This window comes from Aspergillus fumigatus, chromosome 5 (genome assembly GCF_000002655.1).
Source record: "Aspergillus fumigatus Af293 chromosome 5, whole genome shotgun sequence".
In the NCBI taxonomy this organism is placed as follows: domain Eukaryota; kingdom Fungi; phylum Ascomycota; class Eurotiomycetes; order Eurotiales; family Aspergillaceae; genus Aspergillus; species Aspergillus fumigatus.
The window spans coordinates 617,803-638,654 of NC_007198.1; the positions used below are offsets into that span (position 1 = coordinate 617,803).

The window sequence follows — 20,852 nt, forward strand, 5'->3', positions numbered from 1 at the left end:
AGTTCATAAGGTAATTTTGTAGACATTCACAGTTATCCGGTTTGCGAAAGATAGACATTACTTGTTCCCCTCAAGACGTAGTCACTTGTCTTCGCCCCACGACGAACGGAGATCGGCGCTTGCTTCAACTTCAACCTCAACCTTCACCGAATCGCCTTTTTACTCCAACCTCAACCTCTCGTTGCAACGTACTTCCTCCTTCGCCGTGGTTCATCGTTCTCGTGCATTCGCAGCTTATCAACCAAGCTGCTCGGCTTCGTCCAGCCATTTTCCAGCTCCTTAGTGCCTCCTTCGTCACCGCTCCTGTTGGGCTCCCCCTCCCCCGGACCGTTGTCTCACTCTTAGGCCCCGATAAGACTTCCACCCATCGAGTCTACGATCGACGTCCTTCCACTCTTCGATCAAACAAACCTACAACTTGGATTTCTCTCACACAACGAAGACATCAATAGTCTAGTTTCAGAGACGCAGGAATCGTCGAGCTTGACGGCCTGTGACAAGCTTCCACGTGAAATTGAAGCTCCCGGCGAGTATCGGTGAACCCGCCACTGGTTCAGGTCTGCTCGCCTGGTTCTGCTCCAGAGCCAGGAGGAAGGGCAGATCTACCGATCTTCGACCTGGCAGACAACTCTTCCTCTAATACACCCTCCTCCGTCGCTCCCGACCGCCCCAACCTTCCTATCCCACTCGAACCCACGTCATTTACTTCCGCTCCTCCTCCGAGGAGCTCTATAGACGGCATTCCATCGTCATCTCGGTTCGAGTCAGGTGCTGGGAGTGACAGTACAGCATCTTCTATCGACAATCCTCCTACATCCGCTGGCACCCGACGTCGACGTTTCAGTACGATCGACCCATCTGCTTTCACTGGTGGAACAGGAGGTGTTTCGGGAAATTTTACGCCTAGTCAGGAACAGGCCTCGGTTCAGTCTCATAATCCACGGGCAGAACACCCACCGTCCCCCAAGCGCAGGCGCCTGGCAAACATGCGGCCCGATGGTATCTCGAGTGCAAATGGCTTCTCCCAAGCGTCAAACGGCCTGAGTGTATCTCCGTCTCGGAAGACAGTTTTCGCGCACTCTTCCAACAGTCAGCCAGCACACTCATCATCAAATGGCGAATCTCAAAAGAATGGCTCCTCGAAAACATCAAAGAAGTCCTCCTCTTATTTCGGGCATGACCGCGAAGAAGTGACTAGGATACTGATACAAAGTCTGTATGAGCTTGGATACGATGGGGCCGCCTCGCTACTTTCTATGGAAAGCGGCTATCAGCTGGAAAGTCCGGCGGTTGGCATATTCAGGAAGGCAGTTCTTGAGGGGCGTTGGGCTGAGGCGGAGGATATCCTGATTCAATCATTCACACCTGATGCAAATGTGCGCGAGCCAGGCTTTAGTTCTGGGAAGCCTGAAACCACAGAGAAGCTGCTATTGGTGGAAAATGCTGAGAAGAATGAGATGCTGTTCTATCTACGGCAACAAAAGTTTCTCGAATTGTTAGAAGCACGAGACCTTGGCTCGGCCTTGACCGTGCTTCGGCACGAACTGACCCCTCTTAACTATGACGTCGGGCGTCTTCATGCTCTTTCTAGGTGAGTTCCAGAAGGAGATCCTACCATAGCTGCTTCACTCTCAGTGATACTGATCGGAGTGGTAGCTTGTTGATGTGCCCTCCTGAGCATCTGCATAACCAGGCTGGCTGGGAAGGGCCCATAAGCTCTTCTCGGGAGCGGTTATTATCTGAACTGTCAAGTGAGTACAGATATCTACCTTCGTGGGTGTCTGACGACCCTATTGCTGATCTCCTTCCAGAATCCATATCCCCATCCGTGATGATCCCAAACAACCGGCTTGCGATTCTGCTAAATCATGTCAAGCAAAATCAAATAAATCGCTGCTTATATCATAATACTGCAACACCACCATCGCTATATTCCGATCATATGTGCGATAGGAATGACTTTCCACTTCGAACTGGAGTTGAGCTGCGCCAGCATTCAGATGAGGTCTGGTACTGCCAATTCTCCCATGACGGCTCAAAGTTGGTCACGGCAGGGCGGGATCGTCACGTATACATCTATGACACATCCAATTTTTCTGTGTACCGGCAGTTGGAGAAGCACGAGGAGGGTGTTGCGCACGTCAGTTGGAGTCCGGATGATAGTAAATTGATCACGTGCTCTCAGGATAAGAAAGCCCGTGTCTGGAGTGTTGAGGTATGGATGTCGTCATTAATCTCTGGTGTCCGTCTATCGTCCCTAACGTAAACTCAAATACAGACCGGCCGCTGCCTTCTGACCATCAATCATCACCGGCAGCCTGTAACGGCTGCCGTATGGGCTGCAGATGGAGAGTCCTTTGTGACCGCGTCCCTTGATTTAAGCTCCCAACTATGCCACTGGAGCATGCGAGGCGATCCCCTGTATACATGGCACGGTGGCTTCAGGGTTCAAGATTGCGCGATCACTCCTGACGGCCGTCGGTTGATCGCCGCGGACGTTGAGGAAAAGATTCACGTTTATGACTTTGCGACTCACGAGGAGGAATATTGTCTCCCACTGAAGAGCAAACCCACTTCTGTAACTGTCAGCAGGGACTCACGATATATGCTCGTGAATTTGTCTGAAGGTCAGATACAGCTGATCGACCTTGATACTACAGAGGTTATCAGGCGTTTTCAGGGACAAAAACAGGGTCATTTCGTCATCCGAAGTGCCTTTGGTGGTGCAGCTGAAAACTTTGTTGTCAGCGGTAGCGAAGGTGAGCCTTTTATCGCCCTTCGGATGCATGTACTAGGCTGACAATCTGCAGATTCCCGGGTCTACATATGGCACAAAGAAAATGGTACGCTAGTAGAAACGTTGGAGGGTCATACTTCAGGTTGTGTCAATGCGATATCCTGGAATCCTACAAATCCTTGCATGTTTGCATCTGCAGGTGATGACTACTTTGTCAGAATGTGAGTCATATTGTCCTCCACCTCTATCGACCTCGTCTAACAGACACTCTAGTTGGACCCGCGAACGTGACATGCAGCGATATGCCCCAGCTAATAAAGGCGAGGCGGTATCAGTGAATGGCTCCGCACGCACGAGTGCGCTACGATCAACGTCAAATTTCTGAGCACATGTTCCTGGACCCCGCTCGATGAAATTGTCTTTCATCCCAAAGATCTGGCTGGCTTCGCAAGAAGGTATTCTACGGAGCCTTCGACGAAATGACACCGAATCGCCCCTTTATTCCTAGATTCAGTATTTAACAGCATATACACATCATTAGTCTGGCTGTGGTTTCATACGATATAGGAGCAGGCGCCCTGGTTTTGGCATCACAGATTCTTTTTTGCATCGCTGCGAGCATTTTGATGGATTGCTTCGTGGTTGACAGTTGCACATGAATACATCACCACCAGCTTACATACAATGCTTTCTCTTGGCTTTCCTTTCTTATGGACTCGAAAGACTCGGCTGGTTGCGGCGAACTATAGGAAACGGATCAGGCGAGAGTATTTGGAGATATTTGGCTTCTTTACGAAATAAGGAAATCCATCAATTCTTTACTATCTGCTCAGCCTTATCGTTCGTAATATCCTCGCATACATTACTGGACCGAGAGTATCTTATGGTATCCAGGCAGCAGAGAAACATAGGCATTATCTTAAATCGATATCGCATTCCCAAACCAGCTAAGGAAGCAAGATTCCCGAATGACTTAAATCGAACTCCGAGAAAAAAAAAATAGACGAGATTGATGTTTTACAAATTGTCATGAATCAAATGACCCTGATGCTTCCTGATTATAGGCCTGATATCCGTCATAATTTTTAAGAACTAGTTGGATAAATAAAGTCAGTTCACACTTTTCCTGCTTGAGAAGCGAAATTGAAAGATAGGTAATAAGCTCACCATTCTGGTGAAATTCCCCCTTTCCCCCGCCCTGGTTCTGCCTCTTTGCTTCCTGGTATTTGAGACTGAGGCACACTGGTAAGTCCTCCGTTGGTGTGTCTTCGGAGGACGGTGATATGGCCCGGGAAATGATGACAGTTTTTCGTGGTAAATTTTGGAAATATCAAGATGCGAGTCGTTTATGAAAGGAGATCAGCGACTAGACAAGAGTAAGTATATCGTTGTGCCATAAGTGGAAAGCGAGTGAAGTCGGAGGACTTACCATTCATAGGCATCTCATCGATCTGGGTAGAGTAGTACAATTCAATGTCACGGAGAATGCGCACATCATCGCTTGTGACGAAGTTGATGGCGACACCCTTTCTTCCGAAACGACCACTTCGACCAATACGGTGGATATAGTTCTCACGGTTGGTGGGTAGGTCGTAGTTGATGACAAGCGAGACTTGCTGAACGTCGATACCACGAGCCCAAACGTCGGTCGAGATGAGGACACGAGAGTTGCCCTGGCGGAAGTCTTGCATGATACTGTCACGCTCCTTCTGGGGCATTTCGCCGTGCATGCTGGATACTGTGAAGTTGGCTTCGCGCATCTTATCAGTAAGCCAGTCGACCTTCCGGCGGGTGTTGCAGAAGATCACGGCCTGCGTGATGGTCAAGGTATCGTAGAGGTCGCAAAGGGTATCGAACTTCCACTCTTCTTTCTCAACAGCGATGAAGTATTGTTTGATGCCTTCCAGGGTCAACTCGTCACGCTTGACCAGAACGCGGACGGGGTCAGTCATGAATTTCGTCGTCATGTCCAGGACGTCATAGGGGAGAGTGGCGGAAACGACAACGACCTGTGTAGCGGGAGGGAGGTAGCGGTAGACGTCGTAGATTTGTTCACGGAAACCGCGGTTCAGAAGTTCGTCAGCCTCATCAAGAACCAACATCTTGATATGCCGGGTGCGCAGGTGGCGTCTACGGATCATGTCCGCAACTCTACCCGGTGTACCCGAAACAACGTGCTGGCCGTAGTCCAGCTTTCGAATGTCCTCGCCAATATTTGTGCCTCCAATGCAAGCGTGGCATTGTACATTCATGTAATCTCCCAAGGCCATAATGACCGACTGAATCTGAGTCGCAAGTTCGCGAGTCGGCGAAAGGACCAGAGCTGATACTAATTAGGATCGCTTCACCAGCACAGGAAGAGTATTAAGTGACATACCTTGTGTCTCGCGCACGACAGTGTCGATGACTTGCAGGATACCGATCGAGAATGTGGCAGTCTTACCAGTACCAGATTGCGCCTGAGCGATCGTGTCACGACCCTTGCAAATCTGGACAATTGCTCGGGACTGGACGGCGGAGGGGGATTCATAGCCGTAAGCATAAATACCACGAAGTAAGCTTTCCTTCAGGTGCATATCCTCGAAGGTCGGGGCAACCGTGACCTCCTTCGAGGTGCTGAACTCCAGCCTGTCTGAATTTGCGCCGTTAGCCCAAATCTCTTCAAAAAGTTCCATTATTCGCATACCATCCGTTCGTCGATCAATACCGTCAGCCATTTTGTCTGTTCCAGGAAGCTTGTAGAGAATGCGATCAGCTTGACTGATTTTGGTCTGGAGATGTGATAGTTCGTGAGCGCAACTTGAGTTTGCGGCGCGAGTGCCACTGCTGGAATCACGTGATAGTACTCCGCAAAGCTCAAAGCGGCGTCAATCTGCCGCATAATGTCTAGAGCATCGAAGGTAGCACACTTGTAAAGGGGAAGAGACCGTTTCGCAGGCGTTTCCATCATGGTTCTTGAAGAACAGAGATTTATCCATGAGGATCTCGAGAGGTTAGAGCAAGCAATCGCAGACCGCATCGCTGAAGAACCTCGTAACGTAAGCTATCCATCTGTCTTTCTATATTGGTCAGAGCTGATTGTTGGTTTCTTTTCAGATTCGGGAGCGCCTTGCTCGCGATCATGAGATTGCTCATTTCCTATCGCGCATAGAAGAGCAGTCGAAGAGATTACTCGAAATCTATCAAGATGCAGACAAAGCCCGCGAAAAGGAGATCCAGACCATCTCCACAGGTGAACAGTTTGACGAGTTTTATCGACAGCTGGACGAGATCAAGGACTTCCACAAGCGCTATCCAAATGAGCCTGTTGAAAATCTTGAGAGAGCCTACAAGCGCCGTCAACCTGGTGAGGGCGAACCGACGGGCGTGGAAATTGACACAATGTTCTCCGGCGAAGAGGCCTACGGGCAGTTCCTGGACCTCACAACATTACACGAAGACTATCTGAACCTTCCTGGAGTTAAGCGGCTTACATACATCCAATACCTCGACGTGTTCGACTCATTCGTACCCCCACATCTCCTTATCAAGCGAGCGAATAAGATATCGGACAAGTATTTCAAGTATGTCGGAGAGCTTGCTGGCTACTTGGAAAGCTTTATCAAACGCACAAAGCCTTTGCAGGATCTCGACAAACTCTTCGCAAGCTTTGATGAAGACTTCGAGAAGCAATGGGCAGCAAACCAAGTGCCTGGATGGACAGAGGAGAACGTTGAGAATCGTACTCAGGCTCCAAAAACACAAGGCTCAGGGGAAGGCATCTGGTGTACCGATTGTGAAAGAGAATTCAAGAACGAAAACGTTTACAAGAATCACTTGACTGGCAAGAAACACATTCGGGCCGCCGAAGCTCGCAAAGCTGTAGGTGACTCGGGCGCGGGTGCACCGCCGTCAGTTGGTGGCGTTACCTCTGTGGCCCACCGTCTGAAAGAACGCGCAGTTGCTGAGCGCGAGCACCGGGTTCGCTCTTTAGCCAAGGTCCTCGACTCTGAACGGCAGGCAACCCGTATCAACGTTGAGCGGAGACAGGGCATGACTGAGCGCGAGCGGCAGATGGAGCTGGAGGCTTTGATGGCTGAATTTGAGAACGCTGGCGGTCCTGGGCGCAATGACCAGTCTGACGACGAAGGGGACGAGAAGATTTACAACCCACTCAAGCTTCCCTTGGCATGGGACGGCAAGCCTATTCCTTACTGGCTGTATAAGCTGCACGGTCTGGGCGTCGAGTATCCGTGCGAGATTTGCGGAAACTTTGTCTACATGGGTCGCCGCGCTTTCGACAAGCACTTTTCGGAAGCCTTACATATCTTCGGCTTGAAGTGTCTGGGAATCACATCGAATACTAATCTCTTCCGAGAAATTACCCGGATTGAAGACGCAATCAAGCTGTGGGAGAAGCTTGAGCAGGATCGAAAGAAGGAACGGGAGTCTCGTGAGAACGTGGTGCAGATGGAGGATGCCGAGGGTAATGTGATGCCAGAAAGGATCTACCTCGAGTACGTTTCCCTTTTCCTTACAAAGCCAAACGATGCTAACTTGCTACAGTCTTCAAAAGCAGGGTATTCTGTGATCCTTCTGCTCAGTGTGCCTTTCGTTCCTTGCTTTGGTCCGTTTAGAGTAAAAGCCTGGAGTTAAGTGGTCTTGTCTTTGAGCATATGATCTTAACTTGCTCGTTGGGACGGTATTGATTGGGTTCAACTATTTTATCTCAACATGACTATGACGGCCATGCGCCTTATGTACTCTATTTAGAAATGATTGACAACGAGAATGCAATCTTTCACCTATATAACAATCTTGTAGAGTCTCAAAAAATCTGGTACATGGTCACGTGTTTTCGTGACCCATGGACGCGCCCACGGTTTGCCTCGCGTCATTCTCTTTCGCTCAGGAGACGTCGAAAATTTTGCTCATCGAACGAAATCATCCAAGAGGCATGTGGTTGCCATCTGTGAGCCTGCCAAAGACACCTTGTGAAGCTCCCTCAAACGCTAGGTCTACTCATGGTCTTTGCCCTAGGAAGCCTAGGAAGCGGCAGCCTCGATAGGACCATCACTCGTACCCATTCATGGTGTTCAAGTTTACCTACCTGTGTGATTTACTCTCGGAGTTAGAGCGTAATAGAGTCTTGAAGGCTTCTACCGCAGCGAAAGTCTCGAATCCTGATCATCGAGCCGTGACCCGATGGTTTGCCCAGCATGCCAGAAGGATTCATGCTTCTGACACAGATCGAATAGCTCTTTTGTCATGCATGTTTCCCGAGAAACGAACGGACAGAGTCTACTGGCTGCAGTGTACCAATCTTTCAAGGGTCATAGGCCGTTGTCTTCTGTTAGGTTCTGATCGACGGCAAGAGCTCGAGCAATGGCGTGTCGCGGGAGGTGCCGACTTGGGACAATGTGTAGAAAATGTCATGCGACAAGCAGAATTCGACATCAACAGTGGCCAAGAGGTGACCGTTGAAGAGATAGACCTGGCATTGAACAAGATTGCCTCGCGATGCAGGTTCTCCGGTTCTCGAGTGCGAAGACAACATAGTGCGGTCGATGTCGAGGACACGCTGAGACCATTGTATCGGCGCATGAGCAGTAGAGACGCAAAATGGCTTACTCGAATGATACTAAAGAGTTATCATCCAGTCGTGCTTCCCGCCAAGCTCACGATGAAAAGCTTCCATTTCCTGCTTCCACATTTGCTGCTTTTCCAGGATTCTTTTGATTCTGCTTTAAAAATGCTGGCTTCCGAACCCCTTTGCCACTACCCACCGAACCCGATTCCAGAGCTCGCGAAAGATCTGTGTATCCAGGCCTTACAGCATCTTAAACCCAGGATTGGGATCAAGATAGGGCGGCCCGAATACCATAAGGCGCGCAGTATCAAACATTGCTGCCAAATGATCGGCCGTCGTCGAATGAGTGTAGAAAGGAAGTACGATGGCGAATACTGCCAGATACACATTGACCTCACGAAGCGCCCCAATCCCATCCAAATATTCTCCAAAAGCGGCAAGGATTCCACCGACGACCGCGCGGGAATCCACGCTGTGGTTAAGGACTCCCTGAGCATCGGTAAATCCGAGTGCAAATTCTCTCGCCAGTGCATCCTCGAAGGTGAACTAGTTGTCTGGAACGACAATCACGGCAGGATTGCAGATTTTCACAAGTTGCGCAAATTCATTGCTCGCTCAGGCACCTATATTGGAATAGACAATGATTCCCCGTAAGTGAGAGAGCATAACCGTACGACAATAACCATTGCTGACCTGCGCTAGGCCGCAACCTTACGAGCATTTAATGATTGTGTTCTTCGACATTCTGCTTCTCGATGACGACATCTGCCTTAGGAAGCCACATCGTGAGCGGCGGCTGCTTCTAAAGAATGTTGTAAAAGTAATAGATGGATATGCGGACATCGCAGAGCAACATATTGTCGAATTTTCCCACCCCAGCGGTCGATCTCGCCTCGAAACAATATTCTCGAAGGCCGTTACGGAAAGATGGGAAGGACTCGTCCTAAAAGGTTGTGAAGATCCCTACGTTTCAATATTTCCTGGTTCTGAGAACGGCTCCGGTGGTCGCTGGATCAAGCTCAAGAAGGACTATATACCAGGGTTGGGTGACACCGTGGACCTGACATTAATCGGCGCTAGATATGACTCTCGTGATGCTGCTGCATTGTATTCATCCACGAAGATATTTTGGACACATTTTTACATCGGCTGTCTGGTCAACAAAGACGCGGTCTTACAGTCCGCAGCTGAGCCAAGGTTTCTCGTTATGGATGTCATTGACTGTAACTCCATGAGCCTGAAAAATATGCAAATTCTCAATCAGTTTGGGCAGTTCGGTGCCTGCGGTCTGGATTCAGGCCATGGGTTCCGGATAGAGTTTGGAAAGGATAGTCTCTCCGACATGAATACCGTGTTCAAGAAACCGTTCGTGGTCGAGATGTTGGGAGGTGGATTTGAGAAACCATCAGGCGCCAGATACTTTACACTTCGATTTCCTCGAATTCAAAAGATTTTCCTGGACAGGTCATTTGAAGAGGCAGCCTCGTACCAAGAACTCCAACTATCAGCTGAAGAAGCTCGGATGGTACCAGCCGAAGACTTGCATCATGAGGAAGAGTGGAGAAGACAGCTCCAGCAAGGACAGGTGTCATCGTACTATATCGTGACCAAGTCACAGACGACATCCTCCGGGACAAGCTCGTGTCCGATGACAGCATCTAGCCCGAGCAAGGGACCATCGTCCGAAGCTATCGCCACGACTGTTATACGAACCCAACCGCAACATTTATCGGGGGATTCGATTCAGCAATGGAATCGCGTCAACGACGAGCGTGTCCCAGCAGATGCTATTTCCATTTTCGTGGATGATTCTATGGCAACAGTATCGTCACCGGAATCATCCGAGCCGCCTCGAAAGCTTCTGAGAAGCAATGACAATCTGTCATCAATTCAAGGAAGTAGTAAAAAACGAAACCAGGAGTCTTCCTCCAACCCGTCCAAAGGTAACAGTGCTAGTTATGGCGAGGAGAATGGAACAACGTTTCCATCGAATGACTCAAATGCATCAATCGAGTTGGAAGCCTGCATAACTTTACCTTTGCAACCAAGAAAGCGTCGAAGACTCACCGAGAATCATGCTTCTAATGTTGCTCCTGTCGTTCCTAGCTCCTGTAGCAACCAACCTCGATGTGTCAAGGCACCACTGACAATGATTCCTTTATACTTCCGTCAGGACCTGGATCGTGGTGACTCTACCAACACCTTAATCCCTCCCAACTCATCGAATCTCGCTGGGGATTTACAGACCTTCTTACAGAACGTATGCTTAAACAAACCATATCCTACTAAGAGCTCTAATTCAAATACGGGGCACCTCAACCCTGCCCTGGGCTTGCTTATAGCAACAATATCCCAAGACTCTCTCGGGAGACTTCTTCTCGAAGTCAGCCAACAGGTCTCAACAGCCCTCAAATCCAACAGACATAAAACTCCACGAAGCGGCAAGATTTTCATCCTTGATGCCAAATTCCTCGCTCTCAAGGCAAGACTAGACGATCCCAGATTTCTTTTTCGCATGACATGGGAGAGTATCGGGAGAGAATACTTCTACGCTTGCGTATCGTGGAGCCTGGAGTTGGGCGTCGAGTACGCCGATGGCGGTGCCTCTGAGATAGGGGGGACCCCAGCAAATAGCGATGGAGGTCAGCGGTCATGTCTACGCGAGTTGATCAAATCCCAGAGTGCTGCGAGGGCACCGCGTGTTTCTATAACGTTTGACAGCCGCGAACTGGGGGATTTGGGAGATTTGGGTGCTTAAGACATCCGTTTGTTGTGGTCCATATTATACCCTTGGGATGGAAGTTGAGGAGTTATTGTTTGACAGTCTTGAAAAACCTCCTCTTTATATACTGGCGTTCCTTGGGCTCGGCCTATGGAAGAATATATCAATAGTTAAATATGTTTTCATAAGACGATTGAAAGGAGAAGCCACTGGCTATCCTGCCCCTACTTGAAGTGTGCGTCATATTGGTCTACATCAAAATATACCCTATCCATCCTTGCGACATAAACGCCCTCGCTAAACTTCATAAAAGAGTATGTCAATGTAGGGATTACCCACCCCCTTCTCGTCTGGCCCGGACATCTCTCATCAACGCCTTTGCCTCCTCGACTTCGACCCCGTCTTGACATAGTTCGCCCGCCAATTGATCTGCTCGTTCCAGGTCGCCATGGCGCAAGGCCCACCGCGCGAGCCACAGACGGGCCTTGGATGTCGTAGCCGTCACACCGGTACCATGATATGTACCATCCTCACTATCGTTCTGGTTGCCGAACGAAGACGACTGTCGAGCACGCCGTGAGCCTTGCTGGCCCTCACCACCCGACTGGTCATCGTCGTTGTCGTTATCGGAGGCAAAGGACTCATCCTCGGGCCCTTGACCAGTTTCTTGCTGTAGCGTGAGCTCCATGTACGCGGCGGCTTCTTCTTCATCCCCGAGCCGTTCGTAGAGGGTGGCAATCTGGTGCAGCGTCTCTGGGTCGAGAATTTTACGCCCCGGTCCACCCATTCCACCGCCCTGCGAGGCGTCATCTGCGTAATATGAACCGGCGACGAGAGCGCGTTTGAGCGCTTTGATGCTTTGCTCAACACGGCCCATCTTGGCATAACAGGATCCAACCGCCTGCCACATTTTGGGATCGTATGGCCGCAACGCTGCTGCGCGCTGGTAGTAGAATAAGGCATAGAATGACATGTCGAGTACTTCGTACGCTTGGCCCAGCCCGTACCAAGCACGGTAATCTTTGCGGTTCACGTCAACGGCCCGGCGGTAGGACTCAATTGCAGCGTGGGTATTCTTCATTTCGATGTATTCGTGGCCCATGAGGGTCCAGGCCGAGAGAAAGTTACGGTCGAGTGTGAGGGCGCGCCTGAAGTACATCACAGCTTTTTCATGTTCGGATTTTAGTGAGTAATAATTGCCGACAACACAGCATGTTTCAGGGCGGAACTTGTCGGTGGCGGTTGCGACCTGCGCAACAAAGGCTAGCTGTGGACGCGCACCCATGACGTAAAGTATATTGGAGTAGTGATCAAGGCTGTCCAGACGATGAGGAGATGTTATCAATATGTCTGTAAATATATGTGATGCCTCTTCAAAGTCTACTAGGATAGTTAGCCTGGGTTCAGCGACGGGTATAGAAAACCAGAACCTTTCGAATGGTAATAGAGAAGCGCTTTTTGTGTCTTTAGGAATGCACTGGTAGGAAAAATCGCCTCTAGCTCTGACAGAGCCTGATATGTGTCTTCGGTCGCCTGGTAGAGCTCTTGACTGCAATAGACGTGAAAGATGAGGGTCATGATGTTCTGAGGGAGAAGGTCTACAATTTGTTTCAACTGCTTAAAGGATCAGCAACAGTCATCAGATCAATCGGCAGCATGGCACCGTACGTCTTCTGTGCTTGAAAGCAGGTCGTTCAGCTCCTGCCAAGCACCCCAGTGAAATGGGTTCAAGTGAACACTCCTGATGAGCCATTTCTTGGCTTCCTCTTCATTGCGACCTTTCAGAAGGACAACACCGTAAAGATACTCCAGCCAGCCCTGGTTGCGCTCTTCCAGGCCTCTTTCTCGTCTTTCCGCAAACCACCCTTCAAGTCCCCAAGCCAAGCCAGGGAGTTCCCGGTTGACCGTCATCCCTCCATCTGCCGGGCCCAGCACCATCTCGGTCTCTTCATCCTTTCGCTTCTCCCCCGCTAAATATTTGGCGTACAAGGCAAGGAACAAGGACTTTTGACTGAGCTTGGGATATGGATTCCTTGCCGTGCTATTCTCTTTGACACTCGAGTACGAAATAGCCTTGGCTTTGCCTTTCTGCGGAGTCAATGAGTGTCTCGTTTTCGGTTTCGGCGATGTCGTAGGAAGTGATGTGTTGGAGAGAGGAACAGGGGGTATGGTTGGAGGAAGGAAGACAGCAGCACAGCGGTCATACTCGCGCGTATCAAAGTAGGATTTCGCCAACAGGTATTTATGAGCTTCCTGTGCCTCTAACGCAAGTTCGAGAGGGTCTTGGCTGCGAAGGTAGGGATTCTGGGGAGTCGGCGGAGCATCTGCTATTTCCATTGGCGAGTCAGGATCTGTATCATATTGATCAACCGGCAGGAGGGAGTCGAGCATCTCGGCGGCCCTGTGTTTGAGGAGGCAAAATCAGTTTAACGCCTAGCAACGGGTCAAATCTTGGGCTGTACCATTTCGCGGATTGGTAAAGACATCGCTCGGAGCATTTGATGGTCGCGTCTTCGAATCGATACTGTAGATCCTTGATATTGTCTTCCGTTATATTCACTGCCATCTTGATCAGGATTGAGGATCCTGCAAGATCTTATCGCATAGACTGCTTCCCCAGGCGTGTCGGCATACGTGAAGCTTGTTCCTTTGTATTTGAACGGCTATCACACCCGTCTTTAGGCGGATCAAGAGCGGCGCTAGCTATCTCAACCGTCGCGTTGAGTTTATTGTCGCACCTTGCTCGAGTCGCGAAATGGCCGACGCGGAATGATGTCGTCGAATGATCTCGAGAGAGCTGCTACTGCTGATATTATAAAAGTCCAGGCAGTCCACGAGCACTGTCAGCCGTAATATCTCAAACAAACGCAGATAACGACCCCAAATGCTGCGAGGGAGAATGTGACAATGCACAGAGGAGTGATCATCATCATACTCGACCAAACAATTTCCCGATTGAGCTGGAGAGCAAACATAGCAAAATAATGCAAACAATGCAAATTTCCATCTCCGAGGGGTTTCCGTTATCGTAGATGTTCTCGGCCCCTCGTCGTTCTTGGTATTGATCTTGTAGCATCAATTGCTTAAAAAGGGGCTCGAAAGAAATTCCATTGTTCCCCAAGGACACTTTCAATACAAAGCAGAATGGCAACTACCACCAGTCGTGCAGCCTTTGAGGCTGTTTTCCCCACATTGGCCGAAGATCTCCTGGCCCATGCTAAGAAATATAATCTGCCCGAGAATGCAGTAAAGTGGTTCGAACAGGTGAGCCCCGGTCGACGCGCCCACTTACGACTGATCTCAGAACAGCCATGAAACTAACCAATACTCTTTCAAAAGGTCCTCAATGTCAACGTTCCCGGTGGAAAGCTCAACCGCGGCCTCTCGGTTCCAGATACCGGCATCGCTCTACTGCAGAAGCCCCTGACCGACGAGCAGTTCAAGCATCTCAGCATCCTGGGTTGGTTGACCGAGCTGCTCCAGGCTTTCTTCTTGGTCAGCGATGACATGATGGACAGCTCGATTACTCGTCGTGGCCAGCCGTGCTGGTACCGCCACCCTGGAGTTGGGCTGATTGCTATCAACGACGCATTCATGCTTGAATCCGGCATCTACGTGATCCTCAAGAAGCACTTCCGCTCTCATCCTGCCTACGTCGATTTCCTTGAGCTGTTCCATGAGACCACCTGGCAGACGGAACTCGGTCAACTGTGCGATTTGATTACGGCCCCTGAGGACAAGGTTGATCTGGACAACTTCTCCATGGAGAAGTACATGTTCATCGTGACCTACAAAACCGCTTACTACAGTTTCTACCTTCCCGTTGCTCTTGCTTTGCTCTACCTCGAACTCGCCACCCCCGAGAACCTTCAACAGACCCACGACATCCTGATCCCGCTGGGTCAGTACTTCCAGGTGCAGGACGACTACTTGGACGCCTATGGTGATCCAGCCGTCATTGGCAAGATCGGCACCGATATCCAGGACAACAAGTGCTCATGGCTGATCAACCAAGCTCTTCAGCGCTGCAACACTGAGCAGCGCAAGCTCCTCGACACCGCCTACGGCCGCAAGGACAGCGAGCTTGAGGCCAAGGTCAAGGCGTTGTACAAGGAACTCGACTTGGAGAAGGTCTACAAGGAGTACGAGGAGAAGACCGTTGGTGAAATTCGCCGCAAGATTGCAGCCATTGACGAAAGTCAGGGCCTGAAGAAAGAGGTCTTCGAGGCATTCCTTGGCAAGATCTACAAGCGCACCAAATAGTCTCGTTAAAAGTATGAGGCATGCTACCTTCTGTCTCTTAATACCATGCCTGGGTTGATTTATGTCCATACCCCCACCAAACGACATAGAATAGCTAATGATTATATGACGTGCTGTTAACCTGCATGTATATACAGTTCATAAGCTCATGTTGTTAGACAGAGGCTTTCTTGATACACATATTATTTAATGCATTTAGAGAGGCTTTTGATCTAGCACAATGCCGGTGAACCGTGGACCTATCGCGAATAGCCGTGCCAGCGCATGAATGCCCACTTGTCTTTCACAATGGCAGGTATCCGGGTGGGAGTGATTCGAAATCAGCCTGTTTGCCTCACTCAAGCAATTAAGCAATCCTAGCTCTCCAATGACGAGATAAAAGCACCCTTCAGCTGGCTTTGACACCATTATGGCAGGAGAAGCTAGGACGACAGACGACTGGCGAATCACTCTCGTAGGTGATATCAATGCTGATGCCACTCTGACCTTGGAGTCATTGCCTCAGCCAATGTGATGTCGGGAGAAAAACGACGTGTTGAGGCACTCTCGACGAGGTTAAGCGGGTTGCCGCAGGTTGCTGCAGGCTTCTCATCTTCGAATGAGGATATTGATTGAGAATCCGCGCATGATGACCGATCTGTATGAGAAGGCGAGCTTAATAACCTCTCAGAATACCTGTAATGAGAAGTAAGGGAACGTTTGCAGCGCAGAGGTGGCTGAGGATGAGGGCAGTGTAGTACTGCGTGTGGCTTGGGTTACCAGACAGTTACAGCACCCTCCGAGACTCATCTTCCATCGCGAATTGTCGTCCCTCACATTGATGTCAACATATGAATATTCCTGAGACAGTCATTTCCAGCGATTCCACCCCCAATATGCCTCTGCCATATCCAAGAGTCGCATGCTTAACCAAAGTCAAATCAACGACGAAATCCTAAGCATCGTCGTCATCATCTTGCACTGATTGAGATAGCATCATGCGAGCACAAACATGATTGACAGATAGATCTCCACCTGGAGGTCAGCGCGTGCTGACTTGCTTCTTAGGCCATCGCTCGATCTCTAGCGTTTTGGTTAATATCCAGAAGACGGAGGTCTTGTCTCCACCTGGCCACGCCATATCCGCTCAGCGTACGGAGTACAGCCTCGGGCGTGGGATTGCCGACGCCTCGAGACAAGCAGCAAACAATGAAGAAAATGAAATGATTTTGCGTCGATTTGAGCAACTATTGGGAACCGCCGGTCGTTCAAGTCCGTAATGAATGAAGAAACAGCGGCCAGTACTGCTTTGAATGGGTGGGCCCAGGCGACGAGATGGTGCTCACTGTCGTGGAGACGTGGGCGTCCGCGCGTCTGTCGAAATAGTTCAGACTTTTGATGATGCAGTTCGGTCGCTGGCCGCTCCAGCCATCGGGTATTTTTTTTTTTTTTTTTTTTTTTATATCTCCCTCTCTCTCTTTCGTTCCTAAAGATATGAGCCAGCCCAACATGTTGCCTTCACGGCGGTCGACACTCTGTTAGTGGCCGCGGTCTGCTGTATTAAATCCTGGACATCTTTCTTCCTTGATTGATGTGATGTGATGATGCTGCGAGATCTATGGTTCGCCGTCGCAACGGCATTCACTCTTGTACAGGCAGATCGCGGACCGTATTTTCAGTCGAGCCGCTTTGAGGATGGGGACCTTGGGCAATGGCCCACGGAGACATATCGTTCATCTGCTCCGATGGGCCCCATATTGAACTACGTGGAGTCCAATCCTCAATGCAAGGATGGGCAATACACCTTGATTGCGCCCCGTGGAATGGCGGTGCGAAATCCGGGGCCCATGATCATCGATCAGGATGGTCACCTGGTGTGGACCAAACACTACGGCCAGACGTACAACGTGAACGTGTACAGATACAAAGGCCAGGACTATCTTACATTCTGGGTGGGTAACGATGGGATCGTTGGTCATGGCGACGGGACATACTACATGGTAAGCCCCGTGTCCGTGTCTACATGGTAAACAGGCGGCAGATGTCAATCCTCGGGATAGTTAGATTCGGCCTATGAGGAGGCGTATACGATCCGGGGAGCCAACGGCCTGCCAGCAGACCTCCACGAGTTCCAGATCACTGGTCATGAAACCGCCCTCTTCACGGTCTACGACGTCGTCCCCGCGGATCTACGGTCCGCAGGCGGCCCAGAAAAGGGCTGGATATGGGACGGCACGTTCCAAGAGGTCGACATTGAGACCGGCCAGCTGCTCTTCCAGTGGCGCGCATCCGAGCACTTCAACCTAACCGACAGCTACCGCGGCCGCGAAGGCGCCGGCGACTCCGAAGACCATCCCTGGGACTTCTTCCACATCAACAGCGTCGACAAGGACGCCAAGGGCAACTTCCTAGTGTCCTCGCGCTACATGAGCTGTCTCACATACATTGACGGCCGCACAGGCAACATCATCTGGCGCCTCGGCGGCAAGCATAACGACTTCCACGACCTCTCTGCCGGCGCCGCCACAAACTTCACCTGGCAGCACCACGCCCGCTTCCACGACAACGGCTCGGCCATCACCCTCTTCGACAACGCCTCCCGCGGCGACGGCTCCCCGCGCCTCACCAGCCGAGGCCTCTACCTCGACGTCGACACGCGCCAGATGACCGTCAGCCTCCGACACGAGTACTGGAACCCCCACCCCATCAGCAGCCAGTCCCAGGGGTCTGTCCAGCTCCTCAACACCGGCAACGTCCTGCTAGGCTACGGCGCCAACGCCGCTTGGACAGAGTACACCACCGCCGGCGACGTCCTCTGCCACGTCCACTTCGGCCCGGCATCCGCGTTCGGCGCAGGGAAAATCCTCTCCTACCGCGTCTTCAAACACCGCTGGACCGGCCTCCCGCGCACGAACCCGGCTCTCGCCCTGTATCGCCACGAAGCAGCCGTCAGCTGGAACGGAGCTACAGAGGTCGCGACCTGGGTCCTTCAGGGCTCCGACATGCGCGAACCCAACAAGGAAGACGAGTCAATAACTTTCCTCACCGCCGTCCCCAAATCCGGCTTCGAGACTATTATCAGCATTCCGGCGCAGACATCCCAGAACTACCTGCGCGTTCTTGGCCTCAACGCTACAGGCCAGATCCTCGGCGCGACAGCATGGTTGCACTGGGATCCGGAGTCTGAGGAAGTCGCCCTCGGCCCGGGTAACAGGGACAGCGGCAACGGCTCCTCCTCCTCCTCCTCCTCCTCGTCGATCGATGTCCGCGCGTTCCTGTTCTTTGCTTTTGGGTTCTCCTCTGCTGTTTTCCTGGCTGTGTGTGCGTGGTTTGTCTGGCGGCGGTTCTGGACTCAGGAAGATGACCGGGAATGGGAACGGGAACGGGAACGGGGTGGGTGGAAGCCTGTTGATGAGTTCAATGGGGATGAGCATGATCTTAGCGAGGTGGAGTTTGAGGGAATGGAGTTATCGTTGTTGCAGGGTAGGCGGTTGTCGCGTTCGGATTCGGGAGGGGAGTTTGATGGTTGAGGCAGTCGGGGGTTATGTGCTACTAATAGTCGCATCGGTGTGCTGAAGATAAATTAAGATGCATACAAGGATCACTTCCATAAGACTGAAAGCAAGCTTGCGAACCGCAATGATAGGTTGACCTCAACAGCTGGACGAAAGAGCCATCAGGCGCTAAACCTTAGACGTATTACAGCTATTTCAACTGAGTTGATCAATTCACAAATTTCATTGGTTGTCTCACTGAGAGACTAACGAGTGACTGACTAGCTATCTGACCACAAACGATCGAGCTGGTCCAACACCAAGTCCTACTCCCGGAGAAAGGGGAAACGTGCCTAAGCAGAAGCAGACACGTGAAGGCGCTTGAACCCGCCCTCAGCGGCGACCTGCTTCTGCAGCTCAGCCATGCGCTTCTGGTCACCAAGAGGGTCGGTGGAGTCCGCATCCAGGTCCCAGGAGAGGTACTTGTTGGTGTAGTTGGGCTCAAAGTTCGCGTCGAGGATGCCCAGGCGCTTTCCGTAGTTGGTAACCTTGGCCCAGTCACGCTGGACGTTCTTCAGATCGCGGCTGAAGTACGCAAAGGAGCGCTCGAAGATCTTGCGGTTCACAGGGGTTCCCATGATGGGCTTGACGTCGATGTACTCCTCGTAGGCCTTGGCGGGCTCCGCGAGGACGTAGTCGGTAGCGCGCTTGACGGCGCGCATGAACTTCTGCACCTTGTCTGGGTTGGCGGCCAGGAAGGCGTCGTTGGCGATGTAGAGGATAGAGCAGAAGCAGCAGCAGCCGAGTTCGGCGAGTTGGTCAATACGGAGCATCTGAACGTCATCGCGGGGACGGTTCTGAGAGGCGAGCCACTCGGCCAGCTCGACCATCTGCACGTTCTCGAGACCGATACCGGCGTCGATGTCGCCGCGGATGATGGCCTTGGTGACGTTCATGCCGCAGCGAACGGCAGTGTAGTCGTCGGCAGTCATGCCGTAGTACTTGGTGAGCTCATCGATTTGGATCTATGAACACCCCAATGAGTGCATGCCCTTCTTCCGGAGAAAGAAAATACACCACAAACCTTGCCGAACTCTCCGACGTAACCGATCCTCTTGCCCTTCAGGGACCGAAAGTCCTCGGTAATTCCGCTATCCTTGAGATAGACAACACCGGTGAAAGGCTCGTCGAGCAGAGAGCCGATTGAGGTGACGGGGAAGTTACGAGCTTTGGCCTGGTGACTGTGAGCATCGAACCATCAACGACATGACCAACTACATACAGCCAGGGTGTGAATCATAGCCTTGAAGCCCATGTCAACCTTGCCGCTGCCGATGATCTCGGTCACATCGGAAGGGTCATTAGGCTCCAGAATAGCAACCTTGAGGCCCTCTTCCTTGAAAAAACCCTTGCTGTGGGCAAGGTACAGAGGCGCATGGTAGGGCGTCGCGTGCCTACACAAGACAGACCACTTAGCAAGCTGGCCTCACAACACATAACACCAAACTTAGTTTGGTTAAGGTAAAGATAGCAGAACAACTGCAAAGTCGTACCAGTTGGTCAGAAAGGTGATCTTGTCAGTAGACATCTTGACACAGATTCACGTGGACGGCAGATTGCAATTGTTCTGAAAATCAGTCAGCAAACAGAGAGGCAAAGCCCCTCATCTTTCACAGAAGGGGGTAAGGGGGACAATCAGTGCCACGCATGTCCTTTCGCTAGTATTATCTAGATCAAGTTATGACAGTATAATCTCAGAACGACCGGGTTTCTGACTGACGACTGGGAGCGTCCATCCGTCTGCGAGGCGTCTCTCCAGGTCAAAAAAATAACCACAGAGCAGTCGAGCATACCGAACAAAAAGCACCAGTCTTCAGACAGAAACCCAGATCGAACACCTGTCATGCGCGAGCAGTGACTGTTATTATACAATGTACGATACCTTGACCCATCTCAACCCCTAGCGAAAATGACCCCGAGGGTCATCTTGACTGCGCGGCCCCATGGTGAGTCCTACCAGAGGAATGGCAGAGGTTTCTTTCGATGAACTCGACACGATGAAGCAAAGATAGTGAGGTGAAACGTTGG

The 20,852-nt window shown here is 51.1% G+C and overlaps 8 protein-coding genes across 8 annotated transcripts; 5 read left to right on the forward strand and 3 right to left on the reverse strand.

The window, feature by feature from the left end:
- Nucleotides 1–111: 111 nt before the first annotated feature.
- On the forward strand, nt 112–3,122 carry AFUA_5G02400 (WD40 repeat domain-containing protein; the record flags this gene model as incomplete). Its single annotated transcript, XM_743009.2, has 6 exons — nt 112–1,591; nt 1,657–1,751; nt 1,812–2,215; nt 2,279–2,759; nt 2,811–2,958; nt 3,011–3,122. Exons 1-6 carry the CDS (start codon nt 987–989, stop codon nt 3,120–3,122), a joined length of 1,845 nt encoding a protein of 614 aa, XP_748102.2. The 5' UTR covers nt 112–986.
- A 961-nt stretch (nt 3,123–4,083) lies between these two features.
- Nucleotides 4,084–5,684, reverse strand: AFUA_5G02410 (ATP-dependent RNA helicase eIF4A; the record flags this gene model as incomplete). Its single annotated transcript, XM_743008.1, has 3 exons — nt 4,084–5,060; nt 5,115–5,394; nt 5,424–5,684. The coding sequence occupies 3 exons, from the start codon at nt 5,682–5,684 to the stop codon at nt 4,084–4,086; spliced, it is 1,518 nt and encodes a 505-aa protein (XP_748101.1).
- Nucleotide 5,685: 1 nt separating this feature from the next.
- On the forward strand, nt 5,686–7,528 carry AFUA_5G02420 (SF3a splicing factor complex subunit PRP9; the record flags this gene model as incomplete). The annotated part of the gene is made up of 3 exons (XM_077804727.1): nt 5,686–5,775; nt 5,834–7,233; nt 7,283–7,528. The coding sequence occupies 3 exons, from the start codon at nt 5,686–5,688 to the stop codon at nt 7,305–7,307; spliced, it is 1,515 nt and encodes a 504-aa protein (XP_077660865.1). The 3' UTR covers nt 7,308–7,528.
- Nucleotides 7,529–7,882: 354 nt separating this feature from the next.
- AFUA_5G02430 (ATP dependent DNA ligase domain protein) lies at nt 7,883–10,798 on the forward strand (the record flags this gene model as incomplete). Its single annotated transcript, XM_743006.2, has 3 exons — nt 7,883–8,956; nt 9,009–10,566; nt 10,649–10,798. Exons 1-3 carry the CDS (start codon nt 7,989–7,991, stop codon nt 10,796–10,798), a joined length of 2,676 nt encoding a protein of 891 aa, XP_748099.2. The 5' UTR covers nt 7,883–7,988.
- A 439-nt stretch (nt 10,799–11,237) lies between these two features.
- Nucleotides 11,238–13,957, reverse strand: AFUA_5G02440 (anaphase promoting complex subunit CDC23). Its single transcript, XM_743005.2, has 4 exons — nt 13,491–13,957; nt 12,697–13,429; nt 12,459–12,642; nt 11,238–12,408 (listed from the first exon to the last, which is right to left on the reverse strand). Exons 1-4 carry the CDS (start codon nt 13,592–13,594, stop codon nt 11,360–11,362), a joined length of 2,070 nt encoding a protein of 689 aa, XP_748098.1. The 5' UTR covers nt 13,595–13,957; the 3' UTR covers nt 11,238–11,359.
- Nucleotides 13,958–14,172: 215 nt separating this feature from the next.
- erg20 (bifunctional (2E,6E)-farnesyl diphosphate synthase/dimethylallyltranstransferase) lies at nt 14,173–15,291 on the forward strand (the record flags this gene model as incomplete). The annotated part of the gene is made up of 2 exons (XM_743004.1): nt 14,173–14,292; nt 14,368–15,291. 2 exons carry the CDS (start codon nt 14,173–14,175, stop codon nt 15,289–15,291), a joined length of 1,044 nt encoding a protein of 347 aa, XP_748097.1.
- A 1,583-nt stretch (nt 15,292–16,874) lies between these two features.
- On the forward strand, nt 16,875–18,800 carry AFUA_5G02460 (arylsulfotransferase family protein; the record flags this gene model as incomplete). Its single annotated transcript, XM_743003.1, has 2 exons — nt 16,875–17,270; nt 17,331–18,800. 2 exons carry the CDS (start codon nt 16,875–16,877, stop codon nt 18,798–18,800), a joined length of 1,866 nt encoding a protein of 621 aa, XP_748096.1.
- A 317-nt stretch (nt 18,801–19,117) lies between these two features.
- AFUA_5G02470 (NMT1/THI5 family protein) lies at nt 19,118–20,804 on the reverse strand (the record flags this gene model as incomplete). The annotated part of the gene is made up of 5 exons (XM_743002.2): nt 20,707–20,804; nt 20,318–20,391; nt 20,047–20,218; nt 19,849–19,998; nt 19,118–19,789 (listed from the first exon to the last, which is right to left on the reverse strand). Exons 2-5 carry the CDS (start codon nt 20,350–20,352, stop codon nt 19,118–19,120), a joined length of 1,029 nt encoding a protein of 342 aa, XP_748095.1. The 5' UTR covers nt 20,353–20,391; nt 20,707–20,804.
- Nucleotides 20,805–20,852: the final 48 nt, after the last annotated feature.

What these genes read in the sequence shown, in the direction of transcription:
- AFUA_5G02440 (XM_743005.2), bottom strand. Translation starts at nt 13,594, where the DNA reads ATGGCAGTGAATATAACGGAAGACAATATCAAGGATCTACAGTATCGA. An exon ending in TGCTTTCAAGCACAGAAGAC is followed by an intron (nt 12,643 to 12,696) that starts GTACGGTGCCAT and finishes TCCTTTAAGCAG; the next exon opens with TTGAAACAAATTGTAGACCT. An exon ending in TCTCTATTACCATTCGAAAG is followed by an intron (nt 12,409 to 12,458) that starts GTTCTGGTTTTC and finishes CTATCCTAGTAG; the next exon opens with ACTTTGAAGAGGCATCACAT.